At 43.6% G+C, this 19,415-nt stretch overlaps 1 protein-coding gene across 2 annotated transcripts in view; it reads left to right on the top strand.

The window, feature by feature from the left end:
* Nucleotides 1-3,279: 3,279 nt before the first annotated feature.
* CBLB (Cbl proto-oncogene B) overlaps nucleotides 3,280-19,415 on the top strand; it is a 202,724-nt gene continuing 186,588 nt past the window's right edge. The window contains exons 1-3 of one of the 2 annotated variants that reach the window (XM_065423860.1): nucleotides 3,280-3,623; nucleotides 4,513-4,692; nucleotides 16,237-16,487. In XM_065423860.1, the coding sequence (XP_065279932.1) occupies nucleotides 4,525-4,692; nucleotides 16,237-16,487 (419 nt within the window). In that variant the 5' untranslated portion in view covers nucleotides 3,280-3,623; nucleotides 4,513-4,524. Of the gene's footprint in view, nucleotides 3,624-4,440; nucleotides 4,693-16,236; nucleotides 16,488-19,415 lie in introns of those variants that run through there. The other variant, XM_065423859.1, reaches the window with a different exon arrangement.

Genomic DNA, 19,415 nt, shown 5'->3' with positions numbered 1-19,415 from the left:
TGAATGTAACAAGGCTGGCTTACCTCATCTAACATCAAGTCAAATTTCTGAGCCTCAGTTCCTGCTTGCTCTTGAACAGTTGGATATTTCAATCAGGCAGCAATTTGGCCTTCCAGCCAAGTGGCTAAGTCAAGAGTCCTCTGCACCCAGGCCAAATAAGAAGTTAAACAAGGCTTCTACAAATGGTCCCTCATTTTCTCCAACTGGAGTCCTTCCTTGGTTGCAGGGTTCCATCAGTTCTTTGCTGTTTGATGGGCTCTTCAGGACTCCATCAATAGCCTGGAGTAGGTGAAGATCTCTGCTGGCAGGTTCCCCAGCTTTTTCACTCCTGACATACAAGGGTTTCTGCACTACCAGTCTAATTGGCATTATAGGCAGGACTTATGTTCTCCTCTGCTACACTACATAGCCCTGGACCCTTCAATCACAGGGCAGCTGTCTGCTGGTCTGTCCATCCATCTTCCTTTCAGCCATCTTCCTAGCAGTCCTCCACCAACCCCCTCCAGGACCCTTTCAGTATGCCTATCCCACAGGGGAATCATTACTCACACCAGCAAGCTACTGCTGTACCTTCTAGCTTTCCCACAATGAAACAAACCAGATCTTGCCTCATCTCTAATTTCTCTTGTGCATCTTTTTATAGACTAACTCCCATCTCCCAGCAGGCCTTGCTTCTAACCCACATTCACATGACCCTCTGGGGACTGGACTTTCAGGACCAGAACATACAGCAGCGATCCAATGCCTGTCCTAAAGGGGACAGTACAGTACACACTGTTTTACAGTGAAAAGTAAGTGGCTGAGTCCTTGAAAGCCACACACCTTGTAGCAATCCCATTGACTCTCCTAATGAAGCTGGCAATTCTCCTAACAAAGCAATACACATGTATAGGGCTGCAGCCCATAGAACCAAGTCTCTTACCTCTGCTGCCAGGTGTAATAATGACAGACCCTGGTCATCAGCTGGCAGGATCGAACCTGGGGACTCTGGAGCTTAGTGCATCAGCCAAAAGCCATAGGCCTATTAGCCAAGGCTGTAGAGCAGATTCATTAATCTCTCTTTCTCTAAGTGGTCTCGGTGCCACTAGCTGGGACAGAACACCACACCCAGGAGATGTGTGGGTTACATAGGCACTCATATAAACTGCAAAGGAATATGACCCAATCCCATGGAGCTAACAATTGGCAACCCATAGCATGTAGCTTTTTTCCTGCAAAGAGAACATGAAAGGAACCACAGAACCAAACTGCACAAGAAAACAGCAAAAAATAAAATATACGAGGCCAAAAATATATAATAAAATTTAACCAAAACAAGAGATGGTGGCAGTTATAATAGCGGGTAGTTATACGCTGACTGGTGACACCTTTCATCCTACGCAGGGCTCCAACAGAAAAAAAAAAAAAGTTAGAAACGACATCTATAGAGAAAGTCTTAAACCAGGATTTCAACACAGGAAGCAGAGTTATTTGCAGAGGTGATAGTGAAACGAGAAAGCTTTCAATGCACTTAGGACTGTGTTTCCCAGTTTCCATTTTAAAGATGCAGAGAAACAATAACCACTGAGCACAGATTTTATTAATAGGATTTTATAGTTGTACATGTGCCTAAAGCAATAACTAGACACATTTTAAATAAACAGAAAGGACACCTGTATTTACAGTATTTAATAAATGACAATGTAAATAAGAATGATGATGAGGCAGACCTCTGTTTTGAAATACAGCTGTTGTCAAGAGCTTCCTCCAGTCATTCTTCCTGTCCAATATTTCTATTTTAATAGCTAAATTGAGAAAAATGGCAGAAAGTTTTTTAATCCTGAGGGAGGGGGCAATCAGGAAAAAACATATTTTGAAGTTAATTTTCAGAAAAAGAAAACTAAAGCTTGGAAATAAATCATCCCAAAAATAATTGACTTCCATGAAAACAAAATTTGCATCAAAATATTGAATGTTTAACTTTTAGTGTCTGCAAGGGATATTTCATCCTAAGAGTAACAATCTAAGGAAACAATTCTGCTCTCAGATCTCCATGGTAAGTCTGAATTCCAATATTCTGCATCCATTCTATGCATGAAGCTCATGTTTCAGAGACATACAATTTAGTTAATGTGAGGATAAGAAGTTTTCACTACTAGTACTAAACCTTCAGAGAGCTCTGGTGGGAATCAAGGGATATAGATGTAAAAGAGAAATTTTCAAATAAATATGTGGAACAGGTTTTTATGTATTCACTGTTATTACCTATCAAAATTTTTATTACAAGCCTCACAATATTTGGTGTTTTTCTTAACTGTCCTGGAAGTTATAATTAAGAAAGACTCTTAGCTTTCATTTTTTAAAAAGTAAGTTTCTAGCCCTCATGGCTGTAGAGAAATACCTGAAAATGTGACACTTAGAGGTTCAAAACCCAGCATGCCAATATAAATATCCCAATTGATTATTGTTAAAAATCTCATGACTTTTTGGGACCTAACTTTTTTAACTTGGGGCTGGAAATACAGTGTATGTCAGTAAAACAGGTACAACCCTTTCTACCCCGGGGCAGATTATAAAAAGTGCCTCCTAACCTGAGGCAAGATCCTTAGTTAGTGTAAAACAGCAAAGCCCTCTCCCAGTGCATAAGAGGTCTTAGGGCAGATCCTCTGGGCCTGGCTCACCGTAGGACTGACTCCCACGCCCTATAGAAAACCTAGATCTATCCCCATCAACTCCTTCCTCTTTCTTTCTGTCCCCTCTTCCCCAGTTCACCTTTCCCTCTCCTGTAGCTCCCTGGCTCTCTAGTTCACCCACCCCTTCCATCCTACCTACACCCTTCCTCTTTCCTTTCCTCCCCCACCCTTCCACTTGCCCCTTCGCTTCCCCTTATCCCCTGCTTCTTCTCTCCCCCCAAATCAAGAAGCAGAGAGATAGAAGCCAGGGGGAAAGAGGCGGCACCGGAAGCCCCGCCTCTCCCAGGCTAGCCCTTTCATTGGCCTCTTCCCTCATCAATCCTACTCTGGAGGCCAGCCTATTCTGCCCCCGCCCCCCCTTGCCTTCCGAGGGGCTCTAGCCCGTTCAGCCCAGCCTTGCCTCCCACCCATTTGCTGCCTGCCCTGTCAAGCAAGCCCTTTCCCCCTTCCGATTGGCTAACGTTCTGAGCCTTAGGGTCCCGCCCCCTGGAAAAGCGCCCGTTCTCCCCTCCCCACCGCCTCGTCTCCCGTGCGCATGCGTGGGAGTGACGGGCTCGGGGGGTGTGTGTATGTTTCAAGGAGCGCAGCAGCTGCAGGAGGGGGAGGGCAGAGCGGAGCTTTCGCTGAAGCCTGTCCGTGTGCGCGCGCCTCGCTTTCCAGGAGCGGGGTAGCACAGACTGCGGGGGGATTTCTGTGCGGTGTCTCCTGTTTCGTGCACGCCCCCAGCCCTGCCCCCCGGGTGACTAGCGAGATACGGGCCATGATGAATTAACTCTCCTGTTTTCCTGTGGGGGCAGCGGCCGCCCCCGAGCAGCAAGCGACACCCCGGAGAGTCCCACTGCTCTGCTGCCTGCCGGTGCGTGCAAAGAGACGGGAGCATGTGTGGCTGCCGAGGGGCAGAGAGCTAACCTCCGGAACCAGGAACGCGGCTGGGATTTAACACGCTGCTGGGTGGGTGGACGGACGCGTCCTTGCCTTGCCTCTGGGACTGAAGCTAGGCGCACAAGGTGGGAGGGAGAAAAGAAGGAGGGGAAGACTTATTGGGGGCACTTCTTTTTTGGCTTTCTAGCCCCCACCACCATCCGCTCAGATTGGACAGAGAAGGGGGCAAAACTGTCTCTACTGTGATACAAAGCTTCAGGGAGCTTGGATTTACAGAAGAAATTTCCTTCCTGCTCCTTAAGGTTTTCCCCTTCTTCAGTTTCTCACTCTTTATACAAGATAATACACCGTATGTATGGCTCATTTTGTTGTCCTAAACATTTGCTCGTCGCAGGCATGTTGGCTTTTCTTTTTTTTTTAAACGTGGCAAATGGAAGTCCATATGCCTTTGTCTGGTGACAAGCTTGTGTCCCTGGTGAGCTGTGAGTGTACATGATCATCTGTATGTTTATTGGAGTCTTTGGAAAACCAAACAGGGGAGTGTACGTGATCTTCAATAGTGTTAGGTTCACCAGTGGCTTTTATTTCTTTATGAGGCATCTAGGGAGGGTGGAAGCAGAAAGTGTGTACTCCCAATTGTGTATGTATGGGTTTGTTTGTTTGTTTTTGTTTATGGGGTAAAATCAAGTCTATGTCCATCCACTCACAAGTATAAATTTACCCTCAACTTGTTTATGTATACATTGACAACAAATCCAGGGTCACTTGTCAGTGTAAACTCAGCCCAGGTGGGTTTATACTCTTCATCATAAAAAGTTAAGCCAGTTCCCAAACATACTCTTGTTGTTTTCTGATTGGGGGAAAGGAAATGGTACTTCACTGTATGGTTTTGTTTTTTATGACAAAATGTCTTTAGGACAACTTATGATAATTCTCTTATTTCTTTATTTTTGTTAAGATCGGATCCCAGATGGCCAATTCCCTGAATGGCCGGAACCCAGGTGGCAGAGGAGGAAACCCCCGCAAAGGGCGTATTCTGGGCATCATAGATGCTATTCAGGATGTTGTGGGGCCCCCCAAGCAAGCAGCTGCTGACCGCAGAACTGTGGAGAAGACTTGGAAGCTAATGGACAAAGTGGTAAGTTTTGTGTGTGTACATATTGTATTCTCCTGTTGGGGAAGGAAGTTATTTACGTGGGTCCATGTGAGAATCTACATCTTCCTGCAGATTTTATTCCTTTGCCATGTGTGTCCTTGTTTGAAAAGAGACGGACTTGCATTTTAGGTCAGATAAACCTATTTGTTCATTTTTTTGGCCTCTGGCTATGTTTTTTTTAAATCTTGTTTGAGTGGGGAAATGTACATGTTTGCCTTAAGTCCTGCTGCTCTTGTTGGTCCGAGTTCGTCAGAATAACTCAGACTTGTAAACCTGTTGGGAGAAAACTGCTTAATTTATTTCTTTTGCATCAAATATTCCTTATGTTTCAACGTGGGTCCCGTTTAGTCAGTCTGCAAACAAAACCTCTTGAGCATGAAACTTTAGTTAAGCTAATCATCCTATAAAGCACTCTCATGACAGTCATATGCATACATGTTTGTTTGTAAGAATTGTGCCTGAGGAGAAAATCACTCTCTGATTATCCCTTAATGGAGTAAACAGATTAATAAGAAATCTTTGATTTTTAAATCTTTTGTCTCCATTTTTCGTGGATTTTTTTAAAAGTACTTTACATCTTCTTTGCTTAACTATTTATTTTGGATCCGAAAATGTATTTTATTGACAGTTATTGTGGGTTGGTTTATAGATCTTGTAGCATCTACATGTTGCTTTCTCAAAGTCACACATTTTATTAAATACTACACAATGGAAGTGACAGCTTTCTATAAACGAAGTACAAATTAGCTAAAAAGGTGCTATACTAAAGTTAGGAATAGTTTGCTTACAGTCTGGGTAAAAGCCTCAGGAGGCAGAGTGATTAGGTAGGAAAGGGCTTAATTTTTGAGGATAATCAGCACAGGGAAGCTTTCCTTTGAGATCATTGAGGTTTTAATACCTGATAGTATCAGGCCCTAGAACCAAGGGAGACGTGACCCTAAGGCTTGGCCTACTCTACAGAGTTAGGTCGCCATAAGGCAGCTACGCCAGTGTAAGTGCAGTGCCTACACTACAGCCTTGCTTCTGCAGATATAAGTGCCCTACTACACCGACATAAAACTCCACCTCCACAAGAGCCGTAGGGCTTATGTTGGTGTAGTTAGGGCGACACAGTGTCTTCTTTACATCGTCTGTTGGCTGTCTGTCTTGTCAATTTTATGGCTCTGGGCTGCTGTCTCTGCTCCAAGCTGAGCTGCCACCCAGGCTCCCCGCTTGGGCTGTCACCCAAGCTCCCCATTGGGAGCCCTACTGTCTCCCAGGATCCCCGCTGCCTGCCAGGATCACAGCAGCCAGACTCCAGCTGCGGATCTCCCCACCAGAGATGAGAAGCCCCCGGTAGCTTCCCCCCACTCCCAGCTGGGAGCAGGAAGGCAAGAAGCCCCAGAGGGCAGTTGTGGTCTGGGCAGGCTCTCAGCGCCCCCCCCACCACTGCCCCTTGTAAGTTGGTGCAAGTGCTGTGATGGCTGTAAGTCAATCTAACTTAGATTGATTTAAGATTGTAGTGTAGACATGTCCTAAGAAGCTAACTCTAGTGTTAGGTTTCAGAGCAGCAGCCGTGTTAGTCTGTATCCGCAAAAAGAACAGGAGTACGTGTGGCACCTTAGAGACTAACAAATTTATTTGAGCATAAGCTTTCATGGGCTACAGCCCACTTCATCGGATGCATAGAATAGAACATACAGTGAGGAGATATATATACATACAGAGAACATGAAAAGGTGGGAGTTGCCCTACCAACTCTAAGAGGCTAATTAATTAAGATGAGCTATTAGCAGGAGAAAAAAACTTTTGTACTGATAATCAAGATAGCCCATTTAAGACAGTTTGACAAGAAGGTGTGAGTTTCTCAAACTCGGGGTCGGGACCCCTCAGGGGGTCACGAGCTGTCAGCCTCCACCCCAAACCCTGCTTTGCATCCAGCATTTATAATGGTGTTAAATATATAAAAAAGTGTTTTTAATTTATAAGGCGGGGGGGGGGGGGAGGGTCGCACTCAGAGGCTTGCTATTTGAAAGGGGTCACCAGTACAAAAGTTTGGGAACCACTGCACTAGAATATTACTTGTATTTATTAAAACAGCCCCTAAAGCTAATTCTAAACTGTGATGTAAATGGGTGCTACTCCAAAGACTTAGTGGAGTTGTTTCTATTACTGCCAGATCTGAATTTGGTTGAGTTCTGTAAACAGAGAATGTGTCATAATTAATATCACAAATATAGGCACTTGGAGGCAGACACTACTCTTCAGTAGCAAGATCTTTTCATCTTGAAAAGATGGCATCTGTCTATATCATGTTTGAAACAATAGAGGGAATGTACAGTTTGATATTTCCCTCTTTGCAGTAGTATGTTAGACCATGCAAAAAGCCTTACAGTGCATTTTTCCTTTGGTTAGTTTGAATCTTAATCTCATTGTTTAGAATTATGGATTGCTGTCACTCAGTTTTCATAGAATAACTTCGTCATTATTATATCAGTGCATCAAAACAGACTGTGTGGCCTGTTCTTCAGAATTATTTGGAAAGGCTGCACTTGTTTTCTTTTTGGTTTCACTGGATAAGTGTCCTCAATTTTGATCTTCAATGTATCCTCTTTAAGATGCTGTCAGTTAATCAAATTTTATTTCCAAATTACATTAAAGTATACCAGACAGGGTGATGTAATGGTGTCCAAATGCTGTAACTTGCTTGAGTTAAGCATTTGGTACTTGTAGTGAAGAGAGCACATTTGAATAAACATAATGTGTTGGCAAATAACAAAGTCATCTTGCCTTTCTCAGCAGTAGGCAATGGAAGGTAAATTTCTCCTCTATCTAAATCAAAAACAGGGATTAAAACCAGAAATAGTTAGAAACATTCCCAAGTAACTGTTGGTTTAAATACTGTTGTGGGCCTGTACCCTGCAGTCTGGTGAACCTTAGTATATGCATGCCCACACGGCGTCCCAGTGAACTCAGTGGGTCTCTGCATAATCATAGGGGTCCCCACTCAGCGATCAGACTGTGGTTTCAAGGCCTAAATTACTAGCGGTAATATTTGTCTTTAACTATAATCTCTCCTCTTCCCCTATCTGTAGAGAACAAGACAGAGAGGTTGTTTTGCCCAAGGACACAGAGAGCCACTGTCAAGACTGCGTTTAGATCTCAGAAATTTCTGGTTTCTGTTTCCTATGCTCATCACCATGCTGTCCCTGCTCTTTCTCACTGGTTGAGATTCCATATATGAAGTAACTTGAGTAGCAAAACATATTTGTTGCTCTATTTACAAGCATTGTGGGATTATCCAAAACTACAAATCACTCTTGATAAAATCATGCAAAGTAAAATAACTATATTGTGGGATTAGGGTTTTTGGAGAATACGTAATGCTGTATGTAAAGTTCATTAGCAACATCATGCAAATCTACATGTGCATATTACCTGCCATGATTGGAATTGTTATAGTTAAGGGTCTGTCAATTTTGAGACTTCATGATTACTCTGTTTTTCATGGTTTTATATTTTAGCTATGAGAACAGGATTAAGGCTGCAACTTCATATACAGTATCTCACCTTGAAATCTCTTTGGTACCAGTTTTAAAAAAACCCACAACTTTCCTTTGGTAGTTGAAAGAACTCTGTCAAAATTGATAGAACAAAATGTGATGGCATGACATTCTAGATAAAGTCCCCTCTGGTAAATATTTACTACTGAGAATACTTGCGAAAAATACAAAATTAATTGTTCCTGATCCAGTCTCTACCGAGTCTTGTAGTTACAAGTAAACACATCAGTGCATATGGGGCAGTGTCAAGCTGAATCTAAACTTACTTTTTATAAAGTTTACTGATACACAATAAAGAGAGTTAAGTTATATGTTTAACAACTCCTGATTAACAATAGATTTAATATCAATCAATTTTTTGTATTTCTGTACAAACTCCTATTTTTGAATGGATAAGCAGTAGTTACATCAAAATGTTTTTGAGCATTGGTTTATTTCATTACCTTGCATAATACCAAGCTTTGGGTGATGCTCCTGTTTCATGTTCCAGAGAGCTGGACATAATTTCCAGTGGTAGTTTTGTGCTAGTGAATACATCTGATATCTTTGGACTCATAATAAAGTTAATTCTTTGATATAGTGTATGACTGTTTTTCCCAAAATAAAATGCAGCACCTACGTATGAGAATAAATTTCAGATTCAGTTAATATTGGTGTGATAGTAAAATAATAATTACAAATCATTAAAGTCTTTCTATAAAGTGTATTGAAGATACATTGGAAAGGCCTTCTAACATCTGATGATATTGCAGCAAAATCATAAGCATAATAGATTTCAAAATCTAGAAAACAAAAGTACATTCCTATAAGGAGCATGCCTTTATCTCAGAGGTGGGTAAACTGCGGCCCGCGGGCCACATCCGGCCCGTGGGACTGTCCTGCCTGGTCCCTGAGCACCCGGCTGGGGAGGCTAGCCCCCGGCCCCTCCCCCTCCCCGCCCCCCCCCGCAGAGCTACACCGCCGTGCGGGCAGCACTCTGGGCGGCGGAGCTGCACGCTCCTGCAGAGCGGCAGCGTGTCTGGCTCCGGCGGCAGCCAGACATGCTGCTCTACGTGCTCTGCTCGGCATGGTAAGTGGGCCGGTGCCAGGGGGTTGTATAAGGGGCGGGGGGCCCCGGGAGCAGTCAGGGAACAGGGAGAAGGGGGCGGTTGAATGGGGCAGAGGTTCTGGGGGAGGGGGCGGTCAGGGGATGGGGAACGGGGGGTTGGATAGGTGTGGGGTCCCAGGGGGCCTGTCTGGGGGTGGGGGTGTGGATGGGATCAGGGGACAGAGAGCAGGGGGGTTGGATGGGGGTGGGGTCCCAGGGGGCGGTTAGGGGCGGAGGGTCCTGGGAGAGGGCAGTTAGGGGACAAGGAGCGGGGGGGTTGGATGGGTCGGGGATTCTGAGGGGGGCAGTCGGGGGCGGGAAGTGGGAGGGAGCAGATAGGAGGCGGGGGCCAGGGTGTTTGGGGAGGCACAGTCTTCCCTACCTGGCCCTCCATCCAGTTTTACAACCCCAATGTAGCCCTCGGGCCAAAAAGTTTGCCCACCCCTGCTTTAACTTGAGAGTAGCAGGGGGGAAACACCTACCATGTAAATGTGAGAGTAGATTAACACCTTTAATAGTCTGGCTATTCAGAGCTGAGAGTTCACATTAATTTTAAGTGTTTCAAGTTAGTGAAATTGTGAAATGTTTTGAACGAAAATTGTATTTGTGCTCCTATGTATGAGTGCTTCAACTTTCAATCACTATAGGGTACTCTGAAGTACTAGGGGGAAGTATGGTTGTTAAGCAGTGCGATAGAAAGTAAAATTCATGTATAAACTGTATTGTTGTTTTATCATGGTCCACACCATAAATTTTATCCAGATAATGGAAAGCAGGAAGAGCAATTTAATTTGCTGTTTAATATAGTCTAAGAGCAAAGCACAATGTGTACCCAAAGCTTGCACTACTGGCTTTGTGATTATGCAGAACCACATTACTAAAAGAGTTATAGCAGTGATGCATTTTTTAAAATGAGGGGATGCCAAAATCCAATTTTTTTCTCTAACATTCAGTGTCTCTATTGAGTACAGTTAACGTGTGAAACCCAATGTATACATTCTTTATTCTTTATAACACTCAATATAACATTTGAAATGTATAACCTTCCAAGTCACTTAACTTCACAGTGCCACAAAGGAACCAATTAAGTAAATCATAACCACAGAGTTCTTTGGTATATGAACTGGTCCTTACACTGTGTTTTAAATATTGATTGAAAGTCTTATGGCCACACACCTCTCTTGTGGAGAAAAAAAGGATCAAAATTAAAAAAAAATTAGTTACACAGGCAATCAGGTGAAAAACCAGGGGAGCATCCCTTTGCCTGTTTCTGAATATCTATGTGGCAGATACATGGCATGAACAGCGTATCAAAGCACTGCACTTTTTGTTTTTAAAGTAACACTGCTACGTTTGCATCCTCGTGCCCTTATTAAAACAAGCACCGGTACGGTATGGAAGCTTCGACAACCCACTGTTCCCTCGGGTGGAAGTCACCTAGCAAAGACCTCTTCATCCATTCTGGTGAGATGGCCTCTTCCAGAAGTCTCTTTCTACCTTTTGGTAATATACCCATCTGCAATGTACAATGCCAATGCATTGATAGTTAATGCTGTCTTGGGGGCAGTGGGCTTTGATGGGTGATTCTGCACCTTGTGATCTCCCCATTTTCCCAGTAGCCAATCCGCCATTTTGTTCTTCAGGATTCGTTCTTTGGGATTGTGTGCGCTGTGGCTTTCTGGAGATCAGAAGTGTTACAATATCTTGCTGCATAGCCACTTTCAACCCGTGTATGGTATTCTGAGCCAATTTGTTTGCATCTTGTGATGTTTCTGCACTGTGTGGCAGAAGATGCTGGTTAAGTAGAGCCTTTCAAATTGTAACCTTGGAAATGTACTAGTCACTGATACTCTAATTGTCACGTCCATTGGGTTCAGCTGATTAGAGAGAATTTAGTAGGAGTCATAGTCAGCAGATACTTATTCTGTTGCCATTAGTAACTTTTCTCACATGGGCCTTGACCAGCATTGTGGCATTTAAACATATCCTGGTGTGTAAGTGTTGCTGTGCTTTGCTTGGCAGTGTACAGCGGTTTTATCAAAGCATTAAACCTGTGACCTTTAAAAACAATTTTTCAGAAAGATCATCATGGAACAAACAGAACACACAGTTTTCTACATGAAATCAAATGGCTAAACACATGCAATGGAAATCTCTTCCCTCTAATCTGCAGATACTTTAAAATACTGTCTAACTTAGTCATATTTGCTTAAAATTTTTTATCCTACTACTTCAAAGTGTTATCTGTCTAGGTACTTACTGTGTATGACCCTCATCAGCATACTTACTGAGCACCTCCCATGTAGTTAAAGAGAAATAAAGTGAATGCTCTCTCTCCCTTCCCTGCCAGTAAGATAGAACTTGAATAGGTATCACCTTTTTTTGTATGTGTAGAATTGATTTTTTTGAGAAGAGCTATTGGGAGGGAAAGCTACATAGAAGAAATAGGCTTTGCATTTGGGCCTGTGGCCCTTGAAGTTTGTATTCCTTGTCTCGTGCAGAGAGAAAATTCCATAGTCTAGGTCCAGTTCCCCTGAAAGTTTGCCTTATGAGGGTCTCCCACACCATTGACTGTTTGAGCCAGTGAAGAGAAGCTGTGAAGGGAAGTCAGAGTGGTGGGGAAAAAAGGATGTGATGTCTAGGGTAGCTCTGAGCAGTCCCATGGAAACCTTTGAATATAAGGACCCCATTTAATTCTGCAATTTAGGTAGCATCTTACTAATAATGTAATCATGTTTATTTCATTGTTGGAGTTAAGATACATCCCAATGTGAGAGAGGATATCACAGTCTGCCCTTTATATCTAATGGAGAACATGGAGAATTGTAGCAATGTGTTCACAGTGAGCCATGTTGATGAGTAGATGGGTTGTTGCATTTTTATGCTAACTAGAGATGGTTTTTCAGGGTGAGAGTTTCATTCCATGTGAACTGCAGTAGTCAAGCCTGGAGATTACAGATATAAGGGTCATTATGACGAAATCTGTTTCTGATGGGATGGGTTGCATACTGTGGCCATGCACTAGAGGAAGTAGGTGCCCCAGTATCACCGTGATAAACATGGTATAATATGTTGATATCCTGTTATGCGTAGGATACCTCAAGGATCTTATATACGCGTTAACTTGCCTCAATCAAGGAAAAGTTTCTTTTTCAACTTGCTGAATGAATGTTTCTTTTTTCTTAGACTAAATGCTTACTAAATGCCTACATGCTTAATCCAAGTCACAATAAAAAAAATAATCAGGGATCTGATTCATACCCTGTGCTATTGCTAATGTGAGGTTTGCGTCATAAAGCTCAGCGAGGTGTGACTTTTTGTTTTTCAGAAAGGTATGTACTACGAGAGCTCGGTTGCTTTAGGAAGCCTTTTACGTCAGCTGTTGTCATTTCTTGTTGCTTACTGTTAATGTGAACCCTTGTGGTAAGTCTCAGGACATCCTGACTCTAGGAGCCATATGGTTTACACAACCATCTCTTTACAGACACATTTCCTCCATACTGAAATCTGGTCCACTATAAAAATAAGTGTAGAAAATCCTTCACAACCTTAGTGAGTGGGTGCTTGGACTTTTAAGCATTTGAACTAAACTCCAGCACGTGTTTTGTGATAACTTTATCATTTTAATAAGTTTAAGAGGAGTTGAGTTTTATTGTCGAAATATTTTCATATAACTGAAGGGCTAGTGCTAATCTTGAGGTGTCTAGTACTGTTCTGTAATTGGTCTCCATGTAGTCTGCAGAAAGTGAAGCATGGTAAACCAGACCGACCACAGAATCCTGTTGTTAGCTATATATGACTGTATTGGACTAAAAGAGGCTTTCTAAAGCACCTGAAAGAGGAACTGAGTCTTGTTTTCATAGTGTCCCCTTTGTTCAACTGTCTGGCCATCCAGCCATAGAAAATCCTCAACCAAAATAAGCAACTTGTGTATATACAGGCAGCATACCCTGTGAAACAGTGTGTTCACCTTTCTGGTATACATAAAGCCACCTTTCTTTCACTTATACTAGTATGACTTTTCTCTTTGTGCAGCGTGTCTTTCCTCATAAGAACTAATTATTTTAATCATCCCGTTTCCTTAGGAGGAGTTAGGAGTTGATAATTTCAGTTTAATTTTTAAAAAGTGGATCAATTTAGCATGATTATAACTTTCTGGGTTTGTTTTTTGCTGATATTTTGTCCGAATAAGCACTCTTTCTCGGGCTAGATGCTTCAAGGACGTCATCACCCTCTATTTGTGATTCTAAAATCCCTCCCATAAAAAGTAACTGATGACACAAATCGTTTTTACTTCAGATAAAGTGAAAGGGTGGAAAGAGGAAAACTACAATTGAAAAATACACAGTGAATGAGGGCCAAGAAAAATAAGGGAGAAAACCCATACAAATCTTGTTTAAATGCTTTCCCCTCTGTAATATAAAAATTTATCATCAACGGTTGCCAGTTTGAGTTCTGTTGTTGTGTCCTACTTGGGTTAGTAATAAGTTTTAAAAGGCAGAACTGAATTAAATTTTGACCCTGTTTTACCAGTACAAAAACCACCCTAGACCTAATTACAATCTATGTACATAACACTTCCATTCAGAAAAACTGCAATGTGCTTTCCTTCTGTCTCCACTCCTGCCAAATACGGAATTTTCCACTTTGTTTATGTTGCAGCATGGAATTAGTGACAATTTTAAGGTATGGTTGGTATCTCAAGACTTTGGAGGGCTAGAATTCAGGCTTTGTACCACAGGAAATAGGTTAGAGTTTCTAGGGGGATGCCTCTTCCCCTGGAATTGTCCAAGATATTGGACTTTGAAGTCATGACATTAGTATGAATAGAAAATCTGTCCCAGGCAATATTTGAAGGTTAAAAAACATGTTTAGTTACTATAACAGGGTCAGCACCTGCCTCTCGCAAGCACCCTCTTTCTCTTGAGCACTCCCTTTCTCAGTGCCTGCAATCTTTCGGTTCTGTTCAGCAGGGCGGCACGCATCTCTTGGCGGGTCTTCAGTGACTCAGTCCTCTGGCCCTGCCACCTACACTATCCCAGTAGTCCTCCCTGGGCTCTGGTCCTCAGGCCCTGTTGGTCAGACTATCTCAGTACTCTAGTTGGTAAGCATATGAAGGTTCCTACTCTGCGGTGGAGCAGCACCCCCATGGTTTCCTCCCTGGGGGCTTGTCGCCTGCCCTTTAGTTCTCTGACCCTGGCTCTCCAGCTGGGTCAGTCTAGATCAGTTCCCTTCCGGGGTTAGCAGTTCTACAGACAGTCTCTTCCCTGGGCCTGTCTTCAGTGAGTCCTGGTGGCTGGCCAGAAGCTATTTCCTTGCTTCCCTGGTCCCTGCTAGTGATATCCGCCTTAGCCCTCGCAGCCAGCCAGGAGCACCTCTAGCTCCCTCAGCCCCTGCAAGTAGACTGCACTCACTCTGGCCCTACAGCTCCTTTTATATGAGCCTGCTGGGCACTCACTGGCTGCTCCCTGCAGCTTCTCTGATCGGCTGCTTCTCCTGCAGCCACTGTAGCCTGCTTGGAGGACCTCTCCACTGCTCCTTTCCTGGGATGGGTGTGGCAGGCCCCTGAGGCTCCAGCAAGGGGGCCTTTGGGCCTAGTCCACCCCATCACAGTTACATATTAGTGATTTAGCCACATTACCCCCAAAAAAGGCAATCCTCAACTCATGCCTATAAAACCTGTATATCACACTACAATTTATTTTTTTATAAGTATTTTCATTGATTTACTACATATACATATGTAGAGTGTGTGCATATGTACCACAGTAATTCTGTATAGAATCACACATATGGGGACCACTTAGTTCATCAGTGAAATACAACCATCTGTAGGGTGGAATGCAGCGGCTCTAGGGAACTGTATGTCAAGTCTATACAGTAGTTTAGAACAGTAAAATACCATCTTCAATTGAAATTATAGGAGAATTTAGGTAGCCAGAATAGAACTGCCTTTAACTGGTATATGGTCAGAACACAGGACTAACATTCTGCTCTTTCAAAGTGGATAATAAGGGTAATCTTGAAGTTTGCATCTTTAGTGGCACAGTGTCCCCTGCGAACATATGGGACATTAGTTTAGTTTTAGCTTGGAGTGAAGAATGGTGCTCACTGGGTCGTTAACACAATTTCTTACTGCACCTGGATTTACCTGGATTTTTTTTTTTTTAATCCAAGACTGGTCAGGCCTAAACCTACTTAGTCATGAGATCTAACGAGATCACAAGACAGTTTAAAAAAGTCAATTAAATTGTGAAGGCAGTAGTTTAAATAAGTGCATACATTCCCCATAGAGGAGCAGGCTGTCGTGGTTGGTGTAAGAAGCACTTTGCATGGTAGATTTGATTCAAATAAATATGTACAAAATAGAAATTTAACTATTCATTTGAAGCTTATTCTGTTTGTCATTTGTTTTTAAAAGGAAATTAACTGAAGTGTTTATATATAATGGGTCCCATTTAAAAACGTAATGACTCAAGGTGCATGTAGATGCCATCTTTTAGTAGAACCCTGAAGTTGCAAATGTTGAGTTTATAATAATGCATTTTTTAGGGTCTCTGTAGTATGTGTGGTGCAGAGCAGGCAGGCAAAGATGCTCCTATTAAAGGAACACATGCATAAAATGTGGAGAGGAGTGGCTAGGACTACTTGATGATTCTTACGAATGCCAATAGAAGGTTAAGTTCTCCATAAACTAGACAATAACAATGACGTCAGTGGCATTGCATGGGATATAAGTCAAAGCAGAATTTTTAGACCTCCCTGCTTGGAGGCCTGAGAAGTATACTTGCCTCTGCTTATTTCAAGATGTCAAATCACTTTTTGCCCCTACATATTTCTTTCAGATGTGCAGTGATCAGAAAGTGCCTTTTTAAACACTGTTGTTTTTGCTTCTAGGTCAGACTGTGCCAAAATCCCAAACTTCAATTGAAAAACAGCCCACCTTACATACTTGACATTTTACCAGACACTTATCAACATTTGCGACTTATACTGGGCAACTGTGACGACAACCAGAAACTTGCACAACTCAGTGAGAATGAATATTTTAAAATCTACATTGACAGTCTCATGAAAAAATCAAAACGGGCTATAAGACTCTTTAAAGAAGGCAAGGAGCGGATGTATGAGGAACAGTCTCAGGACAGGTAAGAGAAATATTTACATATCAATGCAGATTGTCTTGCTTGTCTGCATTTTTAACATTGTTTATCTATATCCACAATGTTTTGACATTTTAGTTATTTAAAGAGGAAAATATTTATTGTTTGGATGCAGTGACCCTGCAAGTCAATCAGTAATTCACTGGTTTTGTTCCACTAGGTACTCTTTATGTGTCACTGTACAGGAATTTAAAACTAAGGGCATTTCCTTTATAAAACATGTATTTCTTCAGAATTACTCCTTCCGCTGACCTACAGTATGTAGCTCCTTTCCTAAGAGAGAGAGACCCTCTAGTTAGAGCATTGCCAATGTAATCTACTGCTTACAAAGAGAAATTGAGAGATCCACTATGGATGTTGACTGACATTTTCCCCAGCAATAAAATGGAACAAAACTGTGCGATGCTTAGAACTCTTGGAGAGTCGCGTAGGGTGCTGATCTTTCAGAGTGGTGCTGAGAAGCCTTTTGAAAGGTCTAATTGATTTCTGCTTTGCTGAGAGCTGGTGCTGTTAATGGGACACTGTTGTCCTGTTTGTGTGTAGCAGTCAGCATGCACTTACTTGTTAGCTTTTACCTTCATCAGTTTTACTGGGTGCTCACTTCTGGTTTAGAAAAGATATGTATGGGGGTGCACTTGTATCATGGGTCTGCGCTTCCGTAATGCAATATTCATTGGAATATTCTTTAGATTAATCCAAACAAACACAAGATGTTGTATTTTTAGAGTTGTCCATCCAGAAAAAATAAGACTTCTGCAGGCTGTCTGTTTTTTCAGACAGTTATGCTAGTCAGGCACAGAATTTGAGTTACCATAGAAAGAAAGAAGGGGTTTGGAAAAGGGGTGAAGGGCAAGTTACATTTATGTTCATTAAAGATGTTGAACTGATAGGCCCGGAGGTTAAAACCACTTAGTTTCAGTGTAGTATGAGAGATGACAGGGTGAGTTTCCTCCAGTTTCCTCCAGTACCCTGCAAATCATGTCCTGGAAGAGATGCCTCCTAGTGATTTAGGTTACTTATATTCCAGCAGTGCCCTCCTTGCAGTTTGTGCTGTGTATGCATACCTGGCAGTCTGAGAGGACAATCAGCAAGTGAAGGGAACTGAGAGGGATAAACTATACAGTCAAAATATATACCTATTTTTATAAATCCCTCACTGCCCTTCAGTCTAGGTCGGTAGGCTGGTAGGTCGCGATCGACTGGTTGATCGTGGAGCCTCTGCCAGTAGGTCGCAGTCTCCGGCCACTAAAAATCCGGAAGTGCAGCAGGGCTAAGCCCCGCACCGCTTCTGGAAGTGGCCGGAACTTCCCTGCATGGGAGGGGGAGGAGAGGGAGCACACTACTCCTGCCTGTAGGCACCGCCCCCACAGCTCCCATTGGCCATGAACGGGGAACTGTGGCCAATAGGAGCTGCGATGACTGCCTGCAGGGAGGGGGGAGTGCGTGGAGACCGCCCACCAGACAGACACAGAGACGTGCGATCAGCTTCCGGGAGTGGCACGGGGCCAGAGCAGGCAGGGAGTCTGCCTTAGCACCGCTGTGCTGCTGCCTGGCGGGAGCCCGTACCCCTCCTGCACCCCAACCCCTGGCCCAGCTCTGAGCCCCCTCCCGGAGTCAGCACCCCATACCCCCGCCTGCACTCCCTGCCCAGCCTTGAGCCTCCTCCCAGAGCCTGCACCCCAAGCCCTCTCCTGCACCCCAACCCCCTGCCCCATCCTGGAGTCCCCTACTGAATCCAAACTGCCTCCTAGAGCTTGCACGCCAGCCCCAGGCTCAGCCCAGAGCCCCCTCCCACACTCAGAATCCCTCGGCCCTAGCCCAGAGCCCGCGCCCCAGCCCGATGAAAGCGAGTGAGGGTGGGGGAGAGTGAGCGATGGAGGGAGTGGGGATGGAGTGAGCGGGGCCTTGGGGAAGGGGTGGAGTAGATCCTGGGTTGCACTTAAATTTAAAAAGTGATCTTGTGCGTAAAAAGGTTGGAGACCACTGGTCTAGCCAATGTCAGCTACTCTCTTGTAGGCGACACAACAAAAGTGGGTGTGGAGGAGAGGCTGGTGGCCTTTGGAGATCAGCTGAAATAGGGTGCCCCCGGGGTAATGGGAAGGTGTGAAAATGGTTGAGACAAATGGGGAGACTGGGTGAGAGAGGGTTGTGGCTGGTATTATTGGTAGGGGTGGCTGGGGTGAGGTGAGAAGAGACAAGTTAGTAACTAGGGAGGAGTAGAATTATGTAGGATTTCAAAGGCGAGGACAAAATCCCTCTCAGTTCCCATGGCCACTTAGTCTTTTGGCTTCTTTGATGAGGCTTAGCACTTTCAGACAGGCAACCCACTTGGACACTTCAGTTAGTGCAGAATGCAACTGCTTATTTGCTGAGGCCTTTTCATTATATGTGTACTTCATGCACTAGAAAAGCTTCCATTTTGTTTCTGGATGGTGGTGTGCCCTATAAAGAGATCAGTGGTTTAGGGTCTTCGTAGTGTATTCCTCTTCTCTCCATACTGTCTCTATTGATAGTTGAGATCAACTAAGGGTACGTCTACACTGCCCACTTTAGAGCGCGGCTGCGGCAGCACAGCCACGCCAGTGCTGTGACGTGGGCAGTGTTTGCTGGGGGAGAGCTCTCCCGGTGATTTAAAAAACCCAAAACCAAAACCAAAAAAAACCCCACCCCAAACGAGCGGTAGTAGCTTTTCAGTGCTAAAACTTTTGTTGCTTGGAGGGGGTGGGGGGGCGTTTTTCCACACCCCTGAACGACTAAAGTTTTAGCACTGAAAGTGGCAGTGTAGACACAGCCTAGGATGGTTGAATTAACAGACCTTGAACTGGAACATCCAGTTATTGATGACATGTATTCTCAGTGGAAAGCTTTCTAAATTGCGGAACTATTAACTAGGGTTTGTAACCTGTCCTTTAA

The sequence above is a fragment of the Emys orbicularis genome, chromosome 1 (genome assembly GCF_028017835.1).
Source record: "Emys orbicularis isolate rEmyOrb1 chromosome 1, rEmyOrb1.hap1, whole genome shotgun sequence".
NCBI lineage: Eukaryota > Metazoa > Chordata > Testudines > Emydidae > Emys > Emys orbicularis.
Note: the sequence above shows the minus strand (reverse complement) of the source record. Positions and strands in the feature narration are given on the sequence as shown.